This window comes from Musa acuminata, chromosome BXJ3-4 (genome assembly GCF_036884655.1).
Source record: "Musa acuminata AAA Group cultivar baxijiao chromosome BXJ3-4, Cavendish_Baxijiao_AAA, whole genome shotgun sequence".
Taxonomy (NCBI): domain Eukaryota; kingdom Viridiplantae; phylum Streptophyta; class Magnoliopsida; order Zingiberales; family Musaceae; genus Musa; species Musa acuminata.
This window is the reverse complement of record NC_088352.1, coordinates 1,879,445-1,901,102: the sequence shown is the minus strand read 5'-3', so window position 1 is coordinate 1,901,102 and position 21,658 is coordinate 1,879,445. Positions and strand designations below refer to the sequence as shown.

Genomic DNA, 21,658 nt, shown 5'->3' with positions numbered 1-21,658 from the left:
TCTTTTTCTGTGAGTACTTGAAATCTATGTTGCTCACTGGATTATTAGAATACCTATTAGTCGATAACTTATTGATTGATCCTGATTCATAGATCTACCGAGAATAAATTAAGAGGTTCAAACTATTTCTTCTAACTCTTCAAACCGATTGGTTTATCATATATTCTTTATAATTATATGATTTCACACACACACACATCCTTCACGGTGGAAAGATGCCAAGGAGATGTGAGCTAAAGAATTGAGATCAAATGGACTAAGAATGCAGTTTCCTTTATTATTTCTTCTGTTGACATTATCCATGAAGAGGAAGCGATCTATTTGAGATGCTTTGCTAGTCGATAGGTTTTGAATGGGAATTCATAAGCATCATGACCTCTAAAGCAAGTACACAAGGAATGATTTGTCTACATCAGCTATGATATAATTCCTGGTCTACACATCTTGTAAAATGCAATCATCAACATTTCCATTCATTGCTAGAGATGGAATCTCTCTTACATTTGTGACAACAGCATAATATCATGGAAAACCACATCAACCAGAAAGAAGCAAGAAAACAATGCTGCTGATAGAAGGTCACTACTGTACACTGCTCAACCATTCATCACTGCCACTGTTCATCCCAAGCCCAGAAATATATTCAAAAATAATAATAATAATAATAATAATAATAATAATAATAATAATAATAATAATAATAATAATATCCTCACTAAATCTTTATGAAGTAAAATCTCTCTTCATCCCTTGTACACATTGCACGATAACAAGAGAGATTAGAGACTACTTGATGATAATAGTATGTGTAGCTGACACCTTTAGAAGGTTAAATCTACCATTGGTGACAAACCACGGTGACAAACTGCATTCACAAATGAACTAGTCATATTTCCTATTACACATATGTTCCACCTGAATTATTAAGATACAGATGTTTGCCGACAAATCCTTTTCTGACAAGAACAGGAATCTTTGCTGAAAAAGAGAAAAAAGGGATGGACAATCATTTTACATACACCACAAAAGAATGAACATGTTATGAAAATGCATTAATGACTGAAGTGCCTCGGATTGATTTTCACATGAACACGAGTTAATGAACAGCACAGACAATGCAGCTCAATCAGAGTTCGAGTCGTAGAAATCACTTGGGCATGGTGTCATCACCTCCGACTCCAACAGTTTCACCACTCTATGCATCGTGGGCCTATCCTCAGGAGACGATGACACACATTGGATAGCAACTGAAAGTAAAGCATCTAGGCTTCCAATCTGCACCCCCTCACACAAGGGGTCAATGATTTCTCTTTGACGGTTCTCCACCTTCAGGAAATTCAGCTGGAACAGAAAAACGAGAATGATGTTCAAGCCATTTCCTATCCGAGAATTGACAATAAAACTGATGATGTTCAAGACAATTTCCTACCCGGGAATTGGCAATAAAACTGATGAAACCCATTTGATGTTTATTTTCCTAACATAGGTTTACAAATAAGACACAAGTTTCACTACTTCCAACCCACATTATGCCTGTGCATGGATCAAAGATAGTAAAATCATTTTTTTCGTGAAGTATAACTTGTGACTACTGCAGTAGAAGAAAGATTCATGAGTTTCTTTAACTCGCATGCTCTCTAAAATTTTTACAGGAAACTAGTTAATGAATTTTTTGGTTGCACGACAAGAAATCATGTAAAAAATTGTAATGCCATTAATTAATTCAACTATTTGCCATAAGAAATCACAGAAAAACCTGATTATGTTTTATACAAATATGACAATAACTCACATGCTCTTTAAGATTTGTACAGGAAACTAATTAATGAATTTTTAGTTGCAACAACAAGAAATCATGTAGAAAGTCATTATGGCATTAATTAAACCAACTATATGCAGTAAGAAATCCTAGACCAAATTAATTAGGTTTTTGTAGATATGACAACTAGCCCTCACTAGGTCTCTAATGTTTCAAGAAATCCTAGACTCATGAATAGCTCATGCTTGATACAATGCTCAGCTCAAACTCAGCTTTTTCCCAAAGCAAACCAACCAATCTTGAACAGCCCAGTTCCATTTGATGACTTAATGAGCCAAGGCTTGATTCACTCAGGCTTGGCTCACTGATTCATTGGGGTTTTTCTGCTTTTCTGTTTTCTCCTCCTCCTCCTCCTCCCTCTCTTATCTAATATGATCTGAGCACATTACCTATTTCCCCAAAATCTTAACCTTCAGTTGTGATGGAGGAAATGAAAAAAAAAAAAAAAAGTGGATTTGTGATCTCACCTTTGGTTGTGGAGGGAATTGAAGAAAGCAAAAAAAAAAAAGCAGTGGATTTGTGATCTGCAATCCTGATCCTATATCTTGCCAAGGGCAGAATCATTTCTCCTTCTCTGTGGGCGAGCTGGATTCAAGCTGCTAGAACTCAGTGCAAGCCAAAAGCCTAAACAATGGCTTTAAAGCTCCTACCAAACACAAGCTGAGAATAAACAGCCACACAAGCGAAGCAGAAAGAGGCCCCCTGTTTGGCTGTGCTGAACAAATGCAGGGGTTTGTCTGTTCATGTGCAGCTAGTTTATCTTTGGCCATCAATCAAAAGGCTTAACTGGGATGGCAAAGAAATAACTCCAATCTGAGGACAAGTTCCAGTTCTCAACAAAGCCACTGCAGAAACACAATCATCTCCATGCAATACCCAGAATGGACATGCATCCATGAGATAGCAAAAGGCCGCCAAGAAGCATTAAAACAAGTTGTATTTTTGACCTGGAAAATTGTTCTAAAAACTTGGCTATATTTTATCCAAAGAAGGTAATCACCTTACATTAATAGCATAACATTTAAGAGATTATGAACTTAGAAACATGTATTGTTTGAGACAAATTATGCAGAAAATGTCCAGATTACGTAGTAGGTTGAACCAAGATTTCAAAACTCAGTCCAGTTGATAGCGGGACCGCTACAGTATTGATATGGATTGATGTTAGGTGTATCTCTAAACCAGAGAGAGAAGAGGCGGCAGAGGAAGAGGAGATGGAGGACACATACCAAGAGGCAACATGCACTGAAAGAGGAGGTGGATGCAGGGGTAATGGCACACAGAGAGAGAGAGAGAGAGAGAGAGAGAGAGAGAGAAGAGAGAGGAGATTGAAACAGCAATCTCCTTAATCTGAAATCTGGGTATTGCATTAAGAAAATCAGCAATTGAAACAGCCACCCAAAAGTAACAGAACAAGATCATAATAACACCTGATGCATGCACAATAATCAATAAACAGCATCACATACATTTTCCTGCAATCAATTCCAGTAGAAAATGATCAATCTGGAATACAAGTTCATTTTTCAAAAATATCTATTGAAGAAAATATAATTCTGAAATCAAGAAAGATTAAGCAAGCGGGCAATTCAAGCAGACCAAAACCTGTGACTTTATAGCCAGGGCATATGGATCATAACTAAAAGAATTTTAATTATGACTGATGACAGAACCATACCCATCCAACTATATTTAAACCTTTCTCTATAAATGATGAATCAGTTGGTCGTTTTCCACTCAAAACTTCAAGCACCAGGACACCAAAGCTGTACACATCAGTTTTTTCTGTAGCTCGACCACTCTGCATATATTCTGCAAATAAGATAATCAAAATTCAATTGCTAGCAAAAATGCTGCAATTTGTTAATCGCCATATCTGTTTAAGAAAACAAAAACACTATAAGAAAAGCTTGGATGCATATAGGTGACCAAAAAGAGAAGGAACTGCCATTAATCTTACACCATAACATAGACATGTTGAGTACACACATGGAACTCAATTTTGCCCCATCTGTACTTATTGGTCCAGACGAGAACCAGTATGCAAACCTGATCCATTTCAGGCAGTCTGGTTTAAATAAAAAATACATATTTTTGTTTAAACTTTGAAAACCCCGATTCTTTAGGGCTTGCAAGTTGCAAAATTCGAATTCTTTGATTTAGATAGGTAAGCAAAAAAACCTAGTTAGAGTTGAACAAGGCTTATTTCCAGTTGTAGGTTTAAATTGTTTGTTTTGAGTCTAATCATGTTATTAGGCCTGAATGAGTCAATCTATTTTTGTAATGAGCTGTACTTGAGTTTTAGGTTCATAGTTGGTATCTTGTCTTAGTTGGGTTAGAGCCCAATTGAGAAGTTTCTAACCGCTGATATCTTAATTGTATTGCTGACAGTCGATAAGAACTTAGAAATGTTGCATCTTTTGGAAAGATCCTGGTTAGAAAATTTTTAGTTGACTGTGAGAAATAGAAACAAAACTTAAAGCTTTTAAGCATCCTCTTCGACTAGTTTCCTATTTATGAGTGCCATCAAGGAAACCAGCCAAAGACCTTAGGGTAGGTTTGATGAAACTCTTGTTCAGATGTGGAAAGGATCAAAGGAAAGCTGTATATCACTAAAATAGTCATAATTAGGCTGTTTTTCAGTCACAACAACAATTAAACAGGAATACAGCCAAAAAGCTTGTGTTTATCAGGAAAGTCATCACACAAAACATGTTAACAAGATTATTTATTTTAATTTCTTCTTGTTTAAGACTCATTCTGCAAGCAAAAGATCTATGGGCCTTCAGCTAGTAATAGTGGGTTCGGTCTTGATATACTATATAAAGATGGATTACTCATAAAAATATGACTCCTCTGTGCAGCCGATGAAACTTAGGATTTCCTTACTCTCTTCAATTAAATATCTCTTCTCTCCTCTTTCACAGTATTTTCTCCTACATCCATCTCCCACAAACTATCAGCCACACATTATTTCACCACCAGTAATAAATGGATGCATAATTAAGTAGTATATTATTATAATAATAAAAAAAAGAAATATGTATTACATAGAGAAAAGTACATATTGTACGTGTATGGCAAATGTAAACAGCTGTGGGAAAAGAAGCAAAATTCTGGATAGCATGAAGACATACAATTGTGTTCATAAGCTCTCAAAAATTGAAACACTCATCATGGATTATTTACATACATTGGTTGGATAAGATTAAGATGAAAGCCTTGTTGGAAGGAACAAATAATGAATGTATGGTTACAGAAGCTAGCTAAGTAGTTACTGGAATAAGAGTTCCTTAAAATATAAAAAGAAACAAATTCCCAAGATAGTTTAGCATTATTTTAAAATGACAAAAACCTTTATGGGTTTCTATGCCTACTGCACAAATGAACCCATATCTAAAGAAACATGAAGAAATGTTGGTGATAAGTTGCAGACAACCACTGAGCAATATCCAGTATGGTTTACACTACAAAAGAAAGATCTGTACATGTTCAAGCAGCAAGATCTTAGAGGCCTGAAGAGGAGTTGGCACGATGATATAAAATTCATCATCATGAAAGCAAATTTATGTGATGCATACTGAATGAAGTACCTGGAGCAAGATAACCAAAGGTTCCAGCAACTATTGTGGTTATATGTGACTCTTCATCCTCCAATAGTTTTGCAAGCCCAAAATCAGATACCCGAGATTCCAAGTTACCATCAAGCAATATGTTGCTTGACTTGATGTCACGATGTATTATTCGAGGTGAACAATCATGATGCAAATATGAAAGACCTTTTGCAGCCCCCACGATTATATTAAGGCGTGCATCCCAGTCCAGTTGTTCTGATCTTTCTGCTCAAGCGACAATTATAAACGTCACATGATTTATTTCCATAATATGATGAATGAACAACCAGGAGCATCTTATCATGCAGAAGGAATGCCTAAAAATTATACAATAATAACCTATAATATTGATCCAGATAAACATAGGAGCATCCAGCAACATGTATGAATTCAACAACAATATATACCAATAACATGGCATAAAAATGCATTCAGCAGATGATAATGATGAAACTGAAAGAACCATATACTTGCAAGAAAAATAAAATCCACAGATATTTTGTATATAAACATGGTAAATTGGTAATAACAATGATACTTTTGTAATAAAAATAATTGGTAGAAACTGCTAAGAAAGCTGATGGTGATAACAATGAGGAGTCACTGTCCACAACTTTGGGTTGGCTGTATGGACCCTTTTCCACAGCTGACTCTGTTGACAGTAACATCACTCATTAATTTTTAATTTAGGACCTTTCAAGTTGCAAATCATCTGGGTGATGAAAACTGTCACTTCTAGATGATGATTTGATAAGGTACTCAGTAAAGTTCCACGTTCATGTTTGTTCTAAAAAGGTTCAATCCTACCTGTAGAAAATCTTTGTTCAAAACAATTATTATCAGTATGTTTTGGAAAGGAACAAATGAACTTTTCCCAAAGAAACAATGAAAGACAAACTTATCCACCAAGGCAACAGCTTTCCATTCATAATAAGGATATATATCTTGATACTGAGCTGTACAGCATGTGGTGCAGTTCAGAATATTGTGATATATACCTTAGAACAGTATGATATATTGCATATTGGATATGGTTGAGCCGGTATGGTACAATCAATACACCATGATATTTGAATCCATGGCATAAAAACAAATAGGTTTAGAACAAATCTAGAATCAGCATAGTCATTTATTAAATAATGATGCACATGGTTTCAAATACCCAGGTCAACAACGCGTACCGTACTAGTAAACTAGTGTATGACCATGTCAGCTGGTGTTGAAAGATTAACAAAATTTCAGTTTACTGTTTATATTGGTATAACAATGTATATCATATGTACCAATTGGCATGTGCCAATCCTATAAGATTATGGTACCAAAGTTGGGATGCACAAACCATGTTTCAATGTCGAAGGAACAATGACAAAAACAACTAAACTCTAGATGCTAAACAACGTGCAAAGAAGTGGCATGGTCAACAAGATTATACAAAATTTCTTCCACAATAATGCCTAATAAATCTAGAAAGCATAATACTTAAAAATGTAAACTAAGTTCGGTATGATAATGCATGTAGAACTTACCATGTAAAAAGTCATCCAAGCTTCCACCAGGTAAAAAATCATAGATTAACAACTTAGATAAAGGGGAATTGCAGTATCCTCGGAGATTGACTAAATAACGATGTTTAATGCTCCCTAAGATCTCTAGTTCTGTATCAAAAAATCGGTCCAGGACTTCATTTGTCTTCATTATTCTTTTCAATGCAAAAGTATTGCCATCATCCATGGAAAGCTTGTACACAGTTCCAAAGCCCCCAGAACCAATGATGTTTTCCTCATTTAAGGTCTCCAGCTTTCGGAGAATATCTTTCGATGAGTAGGGCAAGTCCCCATGAAACATTACTATGGATGCACCTGAGATAGAATACTGTATCAGAATCTCCCACACCGAACACCAGAATCAACAAAAATAATATATGTCAAAATGCTCATAGCAACAACTCAACAAATTTTGGTACCTCCACTGACATCCATTGCTGGACCACTGACATCACTTTTACCAAATTTCTTATAAAGGAAACAGCCCCAGAAACACATTAGTGCCACTAACAACAAAGCTCCCACTGTTACTACTGCACTTGTAACAAGCTTAGTCGAATTCTTTGCTGGCTGTTTTACTGGACCTGCACAAATATGTTACCATCTCATAAAAGACAATAGGAGTATGAAGTAATGAAACAAAAGAAGTCAATAAAAATTACTGTGTTCATACTTCCAACATTCTCTAGGGTCAGAGTTCATCTTGGAAACATTGCATAAGCAAACAGACTCTAGAGTGAAGCCCTGAGTGCAACAGTATTTTATAACAGGAGGACAGTTGGAAATTCTAAATCTAAATGTTCAACAACAAACAACAGCAATCCACAATGTCCAACCACTCAGCTATGGCTACATGGATCCTTTTGTTGATAATGAAAATGATCGAGATCCATTCTCACACAATTTGACACAATTTCATGCTAGTTATCCGCGGCCTAATGCAACTCCCTGTTTCATTTGAGATTGAGACCACCCTTGATGGTGTTAAATTTTAAATTTAACATTCCAAAATGAAAATATGTTAATAAGATTCTATCCTAAATAAGAAAGCACTCAATGTAGATATATGTCTTTATACAAAAAACACATTCTCCAAATTAATAAAGGAATGAAAAGTTAGTAGTAAGTAGTAAATCTATACAAAGTTGTCCAGATGCAAAATATCAATGCAGCAGCCTACAGCGGATGTTGTTATGACCCAGATGATATTTAAGATTAACATGGGACTTCATTAAATAGGCTCACAGATCTTAAGTCTTTCTTTCTTCAAAAATTTGAAATATCTGGAAGTAATGAAAAGTAGAAAGGCAAATCAATTGAACAGTAGATGAATAGCAAGTTATAATAAGAATATAAAACAGTTATAACTTAATTACTTCATTTGTAAAAGACTACAAACATCATTATTTCAGCAAAAAGCCAGAAAAACATTCCCGAATTGTAAGAGCCACCATGTTACCACTAGGCTCGATTTCTCAATTTCCTTAGAAGGAAATAATGTTTCCCAGACATAGGTGCAATTGTTGGATTCAGATGCATACTGGAGCATCCAACTCTCCAAGTGGGAATATAACTTAAAACATTAATCATTTCACAGTGGAAGTAGTGAAAGATTACATGTTTTTCACAAGCTAATTGTCAAATTGTCTCATCTGTCACTTTCAGCTAATTAATTCATAATGGTAAAAAGAATATTTAATTCATAACACTAAGTCACTAACATTCTGCAATTTCCTTTTTTTGTGTGTTTGTGTAAGTTGAGCCATATATTTTTGTAAATTGACTATAGATGCAAGATTTGGAAAAAGTTCATATGTGAACCTGAAACATAAAATTGAAGTGTTAGTTTGTTTATGCATGCACTACAACATTGAAGGAATAAGGCATTTACTTCATAGCAACAACATTTCGAGATTTGTGATATCCATCAAAAGTTCTTAATACATATATCATCAAGAAAGAAAAAAAGATCTTCAAGATGTCAAAATATAATCTTATTTATGAGTTTGACTTAAAGAGTTCAATTGGCATAATCTTCAAACTATCAAGATTATTGAAGTGCCCAACATGCTGACATGTGAGAACACAACCCAGGTAACAATGGAGATTAAAGTGTCAGGACATCATTGATGCTTGGAAGAAGAGTGTGATGAGTATGAAACCATTGTTCAAGAACACAATACTGTCCAATATTCACCAACATGCCAACATGTCACTGTGAGGACACAGTTTACAAGAGAATCCAGGTGATGTGGAATTGAAAATTCGAAGGAGTTTGTTGATGTTAAATAGCTTATTTGTGACTGCGTTTCATTCTCCTGATACAGATAATTGAAAGATGCAATACAACTCAATTGGCGATTGTAAATACCAGTTCAAGCTGGATATTTTACACATCCAACAACAGAAAGAAGATGAAAGTTTCCAACCATTTGAGGTTGGTTACATCAGTCCTTTCCTGTCATTGAGCTCTGAGCTCTCCTGACAGCAATATCGATAGTCAAACCAAAAGACAACAAATCTCTATTTATTAACTCAAATAAAGTTTTCTTAGATTGCTTTTCCTCACACCAATGATCCTAATTGGTATCTATAAGTTTTTCATGTTAGAGATTATAACATCAAAATTTAGACCTCATGGTACAGTCCTACCTGATTTGGATCCAAGGATAATATTGAAAGCTTGAGATCAGGTGATCTCAGAAACATTGTTCAAGACTATTCTGGGCCTCTGGCTCTACAAATTACATACTCTGAACAAGAAGATCTCAACAATACAGACTAAAAGATTTTTTTCTTCATAGAATACAAAAAAATAAAAGTTTAACTATTGAATAGCTTTGCATAACTATGAAGACAGGACTAACACATTTCTTAACAGACACGGTGATACAACATAAGATTATATGTATCGAAAAGACTGCACAAAACCTGCATAAATTGGTTGAGAATCTCCTGAAGGTGATGGAATCTCATCCTTGCAGACAACATCAATTTGCTTCCCGCATAATCCACGGTTACCAACAAAACTGCAGAATGTGGCTTGTATCAGAGGTTTAGTATGATTTGCATGAGTGCCCAGGAATTTTCTTTGGATTTAATCCATATATGGCTCCCTTTCCAATTCTATACATGGGTACAAGGAACTAAATCTCAGGTACAGACCCTGTACTGATCAGCCTGCAGGCCAGGACAGTCTAACAGCATTGTTGTGATCTATCACTGTAAAAACATAGATCAAAAGTTGGAAGTTCCAATATGCTCCAACACGATATAGTGTATTGCATACCAGAAAGTGGTTTGCCCACTATGGTATTATCAGTAATACCCAAGAAAACAACATGCTTAAGCATTTACATGGGACCTTTCACCAACTATGCTGAAACCAAATACAATTAATTTGAATGATAACTTAACCATAAAAATAGCTTAATTACTGCACCAATTGCAACTTAACATTTAAAAATAATGAATTTTTTCTCAAAAAAAGTAGCAAAAACTGGTCTAAAGTAAAATTTTGGTCTTAGACATTGATTATAGTGGCATGCATTAAAAGTGAGGATGTAGTTAACTTACAACTTGGTCTAAACAAAAACTTGAAAATTTTAGTTTGAATGATAATTTAACCATAAAAATACTTAATTACTGCATCAATTGCAACTTACCATTTAAAAATAATGATTTTTTTTCTCAAAAAAGGGAGCAAAAACTGATCTAAACTAAAATTTTGGTCTTAACATTGGTTCCAATGACATGCATTAAAAGTGATGATGTAATTACTTACGAGGTTTCGTTAAACTTGAAGAATGCACCGTCAGATGGTATTCTTCCAGTCAGGAAGTTCATAGACACATTGCTTCAAAAGATTGCAAGAATTAGTTTTCAATGATCAATAAACTTGTTTACATATTTATTGTTGGACATAGAGAATCACTTACAATGTTGATAATTTTGTAAGTTTGTCAAGAGATTGAGGAATAATTCCACTCAAAGTGTTGCTAGAGATGTCCCTAACAGAATACAGAGGAATAAATGTAAAACGAGAAAGCACAATTGTCATAGTAATGCACCAGTCTCTACAAAAAGAAATGCTGAATCTCTTGATATCCATAAAATAGGAGATGATAGAAGAGCATTCCATAGTCAAATTGCTTTTAGAATCAGAAGAACAAGCTAGACATGACATTCTGCATTCAGGACTAATAACAAATATAAAGATGTATAGCAAGTTCAAGATATGCCAACAATAGCCAAGGACATTAAATTGATTGATGAGAAACATACTTATTTTTTGTTTAAAGCAGCTTGATGCCATGACAAGATTATGAATAACTGGTACTTCACTGGCACATGCATAGAGAACGCACATTTTCCATGATGTAGTCCATATCAGTAACCACCCACATTGCCTTGATATACAATTATGTAATTCTTACATGTCATAAACATATTGCATAATTCAGAAGAGGTATGTTGAAATTTGTTTATTACAATCAAATAAGACATTAAGCTATACAATCTGTGAAGCTCACATCATCCTGTTAAATAGTTGCCAATATATGTAACTATAAATGGAACAACAAGAATGCAAACTTACAATATATGCAACATTAAAAGATTGCCTAACTCTGAAGGAACAAATCCACTCAAGTAGTTACCGTGCAAATATCTGCAAACCAGTTGATAGTCAGAGAGAACATTACCAAGTTGACGATATATCTCATATTGTAAGATCATACACGAGTACATTTGTAAACAACAACAACAAAGGCATAAGTCCCAACTATTTGGGGTCGACTACATAATTTTTTTACCATCATTGAGATCTGTAAAAATGCTCTAAAATAACAAAGTACATTTGTAAACAAATGCTCTAAAATAACAAAAGCATACAAGAATTCATAAACATGGTCATAATGATAGTGTAAGTCAACTGAATCCTAGAATTGGACACATCATTGCAATAAATTATTACCAAACTCATCCAAGCTATTACATTATTCATCGTGGAGGAGAAATTGATGACGACATTAATTACAGAACTAAAACTGGGTTGCTAAAAGTGATGGACATTAAAAGTTTTGTATGATTTTCGGGTGCCTTTAAGATTACAAGAAAAATTTTATAAAATAGTTCTTAGGTCAGCAATACTTGATCTAAGTATTGTACAGTTTTAAAAAAATTATGTAAAAAAAGTTTATATTATTGAAATCAAAATGTTGAGATGGATGTGTGAAGTTACTATGATAGATTAAAAAAATATTTCTATGTGAGAATAGCTCCAATAGAGAATAACATGAGGAAGAATTACTGAAAATGGTATCGATATATTTTAAGGAGACCTATAGATATTGAAGTTAGATAAGATGAGCGAACTAGTATTGCTAGTGTGAAGAGGGATAGAGAGACTTAAGAAGATTTTACTAGAAACTCTAAATAAAAATTTAACTGTTCTTAATATAACTAAGCATATTGCTGTGCAAAAAGCTCAGTGGTAGAAAAATATCGATGTAACCTATCCCAAGTAACTAGGACATTATTTATTGTTGTTGATGTTGTACTCCGACTACAATAAGCATAATTATATTATGGATCAATAAAAAATTAACTAAATGTTAGAACTAAAATAATCATTTCAATGTTGGGTCGAGGTAGCTTCCCTCACAATCTGCTCTGTTTGTTTAGTTTTACCATTTAACATGTTGTACACCAAGGCTTCATTAATAACACAAGTGCACTCCTTCAAAACAAGTATCGGCCAATAAAGGACTCACATTATGCCACTTGTCTCGACCATACTGTCACGAACTTAGTTGTAATTGCTTAAGTCGTGAGGCACTCTTGTGTTATCCATCCACAAAGGGTCAGACTAAGTGTAACGTCCACAAAGGATTAGCCTAAGTGCAACCCCGCACAAGTCCCAAAGGACCTATAAAACAAGAAAAGTTTAGTTAGTTTTAAAGACAGGGGGGTGGCAAGTCTAGACGTCTCACTCAAAAGAATAAAACTCAAGCAATTCAGCAAACAGTTCAAATGCAAGCATAAAACGAAGACTTAGAAGGAAAAAAGACAGCTTCAAGTCCACAATGACCACTCAACCGGGTGTTGGGGTGTTAGGCAGCCTATGCACACTTTGTGTACAAGCTTGTGTATCCAAACAAGGCCCAACACTACCCAAAAGCCCTATTCAGCCCTGTGCCACCTAGGATTCCAAGGGGTTGAGATGGCTGATGTTTTGCGCCGCACCGTAGGCTTGAGAAATCAGGTCGCAGGAAGTGAAAACGGGCAATTTTTGCCCAATTTTGCGTAGTTCGGCAAGCGATCATTATGCAGCCTTGCAAATTGCCAAACAACTATACAAGCAAAAGCACACAAAAAAAAAGCAAAAACTAGGCAAAACACAGTGCCAAACAACTGTACAAGCAAGTCTAAGCAACGAAAGGTCCATTGACAAAGGTGTTGCAGGTGCACAATGATCGTCCGTGACATTCCTTCCCCCACTTAATTTGTTAATACCCTCGTCGACGCTTGCTAGTAGGCTTTGATAATTGTTTCTTCATGTCGCAAGTCTAAGATAGTAGGCCACCTTCTAGCTCCCAACAAACTTTTATTCTAGGCAACTTTCGCCACTTCACCAAGTACTCGATCTGCTCCACTCCGTTGGGTAGTTTTGTTTTGTGATTCGTTAGCATGGCTTCAACTCACTTTTCATAAGATGCTGGCTAGATCTGCTTCAACTCACCACTTCCCATCAAGTTTACTACTTGGGGATCACTTTACAATATCCTGGAAAGAAAGTTAGATTGCAACTGACTCGCTTAGCCTCCACCTTCTAGTTGCACTACATTCACCCACTTGACCTTTTTACTTAAGGCATTGATCACGACGTTTGCTCGTCCAAACTTGTACTCCATTACCATATAAAATTCAACTAGGAAGTCTTGCCATTGTGCTTACTTTAAGGAGAACTTCTGAGTCTAAAAGTAACTCAATGTGATATTGCTCATCCTTAGCACAAATCGCATTCCGAGAATGTAGCACCTCCACACTTGTACATAGTGTAGCACTGCACCACTTCTGACATCTCCCCGTGCATGAGATATTGTCATGTGATCTCATTCAACTTGCGGCTCTCAGGATGTATTTAGGTACACATTAGTATTTTTAATGTGTATTTGGAGAGAGAGGTTTCTGTGCAGTTATGGAATGCTTTGAGCGTTTGGTAAACAATTGATAAAAATTACATTTTAAATGTGCATTGACGTACATATTATTTAGTAAAATTAAATTTCAAAAGTCCATTGAATACTCTGATAAAATTACCCATCTAATATTTTTAATATTTATTTAAAGTGAATACATATTTTTCATTTAAATTGATAAGAAAATAAATAAAATAAATATATGTAATCTTACAAAAAAAAATTGTATGGTCTAGATATATAATAAATAAAAATATATAATCATATAAATGAATGTAAAATAACCTTTGAAGATATAAATGAATAGAGTTGGTACTGTTCTTAAGATTAATCACGCAACAAAGCAAGCGAATCAGCAAAGTACGCAACGCGACGAAGCAGGCGACCCAACGGACCAAGCATCCAACAATGGCATGACGGACTTATGAGAGGAGTCGACGACGATAGAAATCGAGAGAAGGGGAAAGGAAACGAGAGTTAGGGTTTTTATTATGCAGTGACAATCTTATGATTTTAGAGAATGTCATATGATACTTTAGGAAATTTGAAAATTTTCATTAGCATCCCGCAAATGCTGAAATGCTAAAGCTACCATAAGGTAGCATCAGCATTTGAGCATTTGCAATCTAGGATTCAGATCAAATGTGATTTGAAAAAAAAATACCAAATATCAATTCACATTTAAAAAGTGCATTAGGCCTTCAATGCACATTTAAAACATGTTCCTAAATGCACCCTCATAAACCATTAAGTGACCTTCTTGCATAAAAACTCCTCCGAGAGAAAAGCTCAAAGCATCCGTGTGAACTTCGAAAGGCTTCCCATAGTATGGTAATATGAGCACTGGTTCCTCTAACATAGCAGCCTTTAGGTCTTGAAATGTTGCTTCACACTTTTCTGACCATCACCAAGGCTACTCCTTCAGCAACTTCATCCATGGAGCTACGTGCTTCGAGTACCCTGAGATGAAACGTTGATAATAGTTGACAAAACCAAGGAACGGTCTCAATTCACTCTCTTTGGTGTTCATTATTCCATAATAGCTTCCACCTTGGACTTATCCATCCGAATCAACCCTCTACTGGCTCGATGCCCGAAGATTAGAATTTTCGTCTATAAAAAGTAGCACTTCTCCCCTTTCACGAACAAAATATTCTCCTAGAAAATCTTGAATATTGTTCGAAAGTGCTTGACATGCTCCTCCAGAGTTCAATTATAGATGACAATAACGTCTATATAGATGAACACGAACTTGTCCAGATCTTCCCTGAACAGTTGGTTCATTAACATGCAAAACGTGGTCAAAGCATCGGTTAAGTAAAAAGACATCACCAAGAACTCGAACACTCAATACCTAGTCACACAAGTAGTCTTCGTTTCGTCGTACCAACCAATAACTCAATCAAAGGTCAAGTTTTAAGAAGTACCTTGTCTTGCCCAATTGTTTGAATAAGTCTGCAATTAGTGGAATAGATACTTGTTCTTCGAGACTTCGACGTCACATTGTTGAGGGCTCGATAGTTGACACATAATTAGAGACCCCATCTTATTTCTTCTAGAAGAGAATTGGACCTCCTAAAGATGCTTTGAAACTATAGATAAGACCCTGCTTAGCAACTCATCCCGCTACATCTTGAGCTCTACCTTAGATAGGGATATGCAGTATAAAGGTCAAATTGGAGGATTTACTCCAGGCTCAATGCAATAGTCCACGCCTCTACGTGGAGGCAGAGTCATCGGCAACTTGGGTGGCATAGCATTTGTGAACTCCTTTAAAACGTTCACCGCCATAGCATTCTCTTGAGCGATCTCCAATTCAAGTGACTCCCTTCGCTATAGCCATAAAAGTTAGTTCACCTTTATGTACCTCTTTATTTAGTTGTAGCGTCAAAAGTTGTTACAAATCCTTGGTTCCTTCTTAAGAAACTAGAACCACACGGGGGTCATTACCGCCTATCAAACACAGAGAGTTTAGGAACGGCATCAGCACCATCTTGGCCAAGTGCATGAACTCTATCCTGAGAATCACGAAGTTGTCCAATGGCACCACCACCATGTTAGTGCTTTCGCTCCACGTTCTAATTTTAATAGGGTTCCCTTTGCCAATGAAGATATTTGTTTGGCCTCCGAGTTCATAATCTTCATTCGACTTAGGCTTTTATCTAGATTCAACCTTGGTCACCTTGCTTCATGATCGACTATGAAGTTAGGGGTAGTGCCCGTCGTGTCCACCACCACACCGGTTATTCGACCATTGAGTTTGATGTCCCACCATCGCACGCATTGTTCAACCATTGAGCTTGATGTCCATATACATCTTACAGCTCTCTACTTTGTGTTGCTTTACCTTAACTTGCTCCCCACTTGATCCCGCACTGCATTCAACAAACGCATCGGTCTTATCAAGTCCCTGCAACTCTTCTTCATCGTTACTATATTATTTTTGCTACTTTATTTTGAGCTGCTCGAACTAAAGGCAACAATCTTGCCCTTATCAAATTTTAAGGGATGGATTGATGTTGTTAGCGCGTTGAGTACCTGCTTTCGAGGGCACTCTCACCATGTGTGACCCTTCACACAAGAAGCATTAGTTGGATATTAGGACTTTGTCTTTCGAACTCGACCCCTTTTATTAGTTCTTTCTCTTCTCATGTATCCACCCAACACCAACCTTGTTGGATCTCTTGCCATTGGGTGTGCTACCAAAGTTTCAAGCCCTCATTCAAATACATGATCGCATTTGACACTCTAGTCACTTCAAAATCAGATCTCATTGCCCAAAAGTATTACTCCATGTCGAATAGAAAATTTTCAAGTTCCTTTGTGCCCTTATAGCCAACTCGAGTACCTTCAGATTTTGTGGCGAAGCGATGCTGGTGTTGCCCCCTCCCGCATGAAGAGCTATTGTTAGCACCGTAATTCTTGTGGTGAGATTAGCCACGACTCGGGACTCCATCATGTCGATCTGAGATTCTGCCTCTCTACCCCAAGGAGTCGTTATTAGCTATGGTCGAGTTCCTTTAAGCTCGCTTCAAGGACATAGAGAGAGTTTTCCACTATTGCAAGCCTCTCCATATGGTTCTTTTACTTTCCCATAGTCGATATTCTGGATCGCACTTCCTACGCTTGCGGAAAATTACCAACTTCTTACTCGTCATTCTAGCTATCACGCTCCTCTTGAGCGGCTTCAATAGCTTGAGAGCGAGTTTGCACTTGTAGTCGCTTATGATAGCTACCCCCTTTGAGCAGTCTTACTCGATTCACCACGGTGATTCACTAATGGCAAGTGTGTGAACTTTCACTGTTTGCTTAAGTCACTTGCCCACTCTGATACTAAATGTCATGAACTTAGCTTAAATTGCCTAAGCCATAAGGCACCCTTACGCTATTCGTCCATAAAAGGTCAGCCTAAGTCTAATCTAGCACGGGACCTAAAAGACTTATAAAATAAGAAAAGGTTGGTTAGTTTCAAAGACGAGCGAGTCCCAACATCTCTCTCAAAAGCACAGCACTCAAGCAATTCAACAAATAACTGGAATGCAAGAAAAAATCAAAAAGTTTGGAAGGGAAAAAGATAGCTACAAGTCCATAACAATGGCTCAACAGGGTGTCAGGGTGCTAGGCAAGCCTACACACACTTTGCATACAAATTTGTGTATTCAAACAAGGCCCAACACTAGCCCAAAGCCCCATTCAACCCTGTGCCACTTGGGAGGTTCCAATGGGCTGAGATGCCTGACATTTTGTATTGCACAGTAGGCTTAAGAAATCAGGTCATATCATACGAAAATGCGATAGGTTTTGGTCCAGTTTTGTCGAGTATGATGAGTGAATGCTGTGCAACCTTGCAAACTATCTAGATTTACAAAAACCAAGCAAAAACACATAAAAGCTAGGCAACACAAAGTGTCAAATAACTATACAAGCAAGCATAAGCGATGAACAGTCCGTTGATAAAAGGGTTGCAAGTGTGCAATGATCGTCCGTGACAGTAGGACATATTGTTGTAACAAAATCACATTGTGAATTGAATAATGAACCATCACCTACCAGTCCTTTTAAGTTACAATTGCTCTCTAGTCCTACCAATGAGGACAGCTACTATTTTGTACATATTCTGGACTATTTATGAACATTAATGCAGTGATACTTGGAATTTCTCAAAAGAAAAAATAATAAGCATTCTGTGATATTTTAATTATAATAAACTGAAAGTAACAAGCTAAGCTGTAATATAATGATACATTCAACAAAAATAAAAACTTACAAATATTGTAACTCTGTGCAATTTCCTAGTTCTGGAGGTATGACTCCATATAAACTGTTGCCATGTAGAGCTCTACATAAAAAACGTTAAAGGCAGCAGTAAATAATTATTGTTTTAACAATAATGACAGATGATTAATTTTGTTTGGACAATACTAACAACAGCTTTAAGTAGTTTAGCTTCCCTATTTCTGGTGATATTGAACCAATCAACTTGTGATAGGCAAGTCTCCTGAAACAAATAGCACATCAAACCAGTTACATGCAGACACAACCTCAATATTCATAAATTAAGGAGGACTAAGAAACAAAATATGTTCAAGTGACCAACATCCAAAACTCCATCTATGGCATACTCCACTGCATACACAAGAAGAAAGAAGACACTCACAGGAGCCTGTGTTGTAGGTGTCTTCTGAACATAACTGTATTATCATGGCCCTTGGACAGCACTCCACCATGAATCAGGTTTGAACATAGCCAGACAAAATTTATCCCTTTGAGGTAAAAGATGGACAATCATTCATACTTGAGAAAGTATATAATGGTGTTTACACAAAGAGCTTCGCCAAGCAGTTAGGTGCTCCCCATTAAATATACAAGCCTCCTCACTTGATACAAAATTCTCGAGGAATACTAGTTTTAGGTGCACAACAAGAGATGCTAGATTCAACTACTAGTCAAGTATCACAGGATAGAATTGTATTCGTGATTAACTGACTTGACCAAAAATTGACTGACCAAACCGGAAGGATTTGATAAAAATCTGCTAGAGTTGGTATGAAATCAGTTGATATTGACACGACTGGCTTGGGAAGTGTGGGAAAAATGACTGATCCCACCAAAAAAGGCTCAGATTATGGATCAGACTCAACCAATTCAAATCCTAATCAGCGAAATCAGATTGAAAAAAAGCCTATCTTACTATAAGTTGGCAACATAATTCCAACATGCACTGAAGCACAAAAAACTGCACAGAGAAATTTCAACATATACTTACAGATAAATAATTCTCTTATTACTAGTGTCACATGTTACACCCTTCCAGTTACAAGGATCTGGATCTTCTTGTCTCCAATTGAGGAAAATACCATCTGAACCAATAATTGCTGTTTTGATGCTAAGCAGCACTTCACCTGTGCAAAAATTCAGATTAAAAGCTTCAGATAAAATAATAGAAGCAACTCTTAGTAGTCTAAATGACAATATCATACCATCTGAACTTATTGCATTGCTCATATTCGTCATAAATAGCACAATTATGATGAATAGTAGCCTCTGAAATTGCATCAGAAATCGGCCCATTGAAGTGCTCGTCAAGCATAATGACACTGTTAAACAACTAAACAGCACTCATCTACTGCATCAAGCACATAATTACATTAAAAATAGTAACTTTTCATCAACTTGATGAAACTTGGAGAACAGGTAAGAGACAGATTATAGAATTTTTGCATGAATAGCATTGTCACCAAGTCTGAGGCATCATGTTATAGAATTCAATAAATCATTGAATTATTGAAAAAATGAACAAAACTAATTACCACACCTTTTTATTCTTTTCAGGATAATAAAAGGGATATTCCCCACCATAAGAATCACCTGAGTCAGGTACCTGGACACCACCTCCACAAGGCTTAAAGATGAAGATGGAATAAACCACTAGGCCAGTGCCTGGTTGGTAAATTTCTCACTTCTGATGTTGACATTGTGAAACACTTGTGCTAGAAGTTGACATCAAGTATAGTGACTGGTTTTTGACAGGCAACTCAAGCAAAACTGCATCAACATCCTCTAAGCAAGGTTGAATGGACCCAGATCCTGCCTAGCAGTAAGGATTAATGTGGCGTCTTTAGGATAGGAATCACATAATCGATAAGCTTGATCTACCAGGAAGGAAGCATTTGATCTATCAATAGAGTGAGGAAACAGCCTGAAATGACAATTTGGTGGTAATAGGGATTCTCAACCTAGCAGGGTCATGAACTTCAGTCAAAAACAGAGAGTGCAGGGAAGAGCATAAGATTTTAATTAGAACTTTAACAGGATTAAAATTAGACGAATATGAAACAGGAATCAGGATGGTCAAGTGAAACTGCAAGCATAAGACAATTGGTCATTCAAATAGATCACTGATTCCATATGAATGACATGCAAATCCTGTAGTCATCGCAAGATGAATGACATATAATTGTTAAAAGATTAGCACCAAGACTGGGTTTATGCCTAAAGGAAATTAATTCCACAGCATATCAATGCTTCCCAAATAATACTGGTTTTATCATTCTTCAACAGGTTCGTTTCTTTGGGAAATATGCAATAAACAGATGACATGCACGTCTGAAATTCACACATGGCACACAAAACGTTTAGGAACTTAAAACATAAATTATATAATGTAATCAGTGTAATAGCGCCCAAATCTGCCACACCACTATTCAAATTCGGTACTACACAACTAAGTTGAGGATTTCAAACGTAAATGACCAGATGTAATTGTTAAAACAAGAATTGGCTGCTATTGTTTGTCGTAACTGTTCGAGTAAATTGGATGCTGAGCTCACCTTGTCCATCTAAAGTAGCATCAGATACATTTTCAATTCTAATATTTGGTGAGAAAGATGTTTATATAGTGGGAAAGAGCTTTCTTTCATAATAGCATAACATTAACAAGGAGTCCCAAGTCTTTCTTCACAAGATAAAGCAAGACAACATCTTTAGAACCGAGAAAATCAAACCAACCACGAAGCAAGACCGAATCTTTAGAAATTAGCACAGACAACAAACATCAGGAACCAAGAAAACCATAATCCCCGAATGAAGCAAGATAAAATCCTCAGAAATAGCAGAGACAACAATCATCGGGAACAAAGCAAACCAGAAGTCCAAGGAAAGCTTACTTCCTGAAGATCCAATTCCACCAGAAGCAGCAAAGGAGGAGCTCGGGACAGCATCAGAGCTACCACAGATCTGCAGAGAAAGAAGAAAAACGGCACGGCAGACGGCTCCCCGGAGATCTACCAGAAAAATGGTTGGGCCAGCGTAACGAACCCAAATTGGCCTTCCCCCACCGGCGATCGGGGGAAATTGAAAGAAGGCGCCGGCGTCGGGGCTTCGGGAGGAGATGCCAACACCGGCGCTCTCTCGGCGATCGCCTATGTCGGCGGAAGGAGAGGAGGGAGAGTGTCGTGGAGCCTGAAGTAGAAGGGTGGG

General features: G+C 36.6%; 1 protein-coding gene across 8 annotated transcripts; it reads right to left on the bottom strand.

The window, feature by feature from the left end:
• Positions 1-841: 841 nt before the first annotated feature.
• On the bottom strand, positions 842-21,658 carry LOC103980292 (LRR receptor-like serine/threonine-protein kinase FEI 1). Of its 8 annotated transcripts, none has more exons than XM_065147972.1 (15): positions 21,346-21,467; positions 19,995-20,270; positions 19,660-19,805; positions 19,446-19,581; positions 18,606-18,677; positions 18,447-18,518; positions 11,575-11,646; positions 10,916-10,987; positions 10,762-10,833; positions 9,909-10,006; positions 7,397-7,561; positions 6,960-7,292; positions 5,413-5,658; positions 3,498-3,631; positions 842-1,341 (listed from the first exon to the last, which is right to left on the bottom strand). In XM_065147972.1, exons 3-15 carry the CDS (start codon positions 19,748-19,750, stop codon positions 1,123-1,125), a joined length of 1,782 nt encoding a protein of 593 aa, XP_065004044.1. In that variant the 5' UTR covers positions 19,751-19,805; positions 19,995-20,270; positions 21,346-21,467; the 3' UTR covers positions 842-1,122. The 8 variants fall into 8 exon arrangements, with proteins under 8 accessions (XP_065004044.1, XP_065004045.1, XP_065004043.1 ...); XM_065147973.1 differs by having other exon boundaries at positions 19,660-19,776; positions 20,048-20,270; XM_065147971.1 differs by having other exon boundaries at positions 19,660-19,776; positions 20,061-20,270; positions 21,346-21,466.

Bases quoted from the DNA above. Each gene is read 5' to 3' on its own strand.
- LOC103980292 (XM_009396649.3), bottom strand. The intron at 10,834-10,915 runs GTAAGTGATTCT...AATCTTTTGAAG, and splicing joins CTTACAAAATTATCAACATT to CAATGTGTCTATGAACTTCC. The intron at 7,293-7,396 runs GTACCAAAATTT...ATTCTATCTCAG, and splicing joins AGCAATGGATGTCAGTGGAG to GTGCATCCATAGTAATGTTT.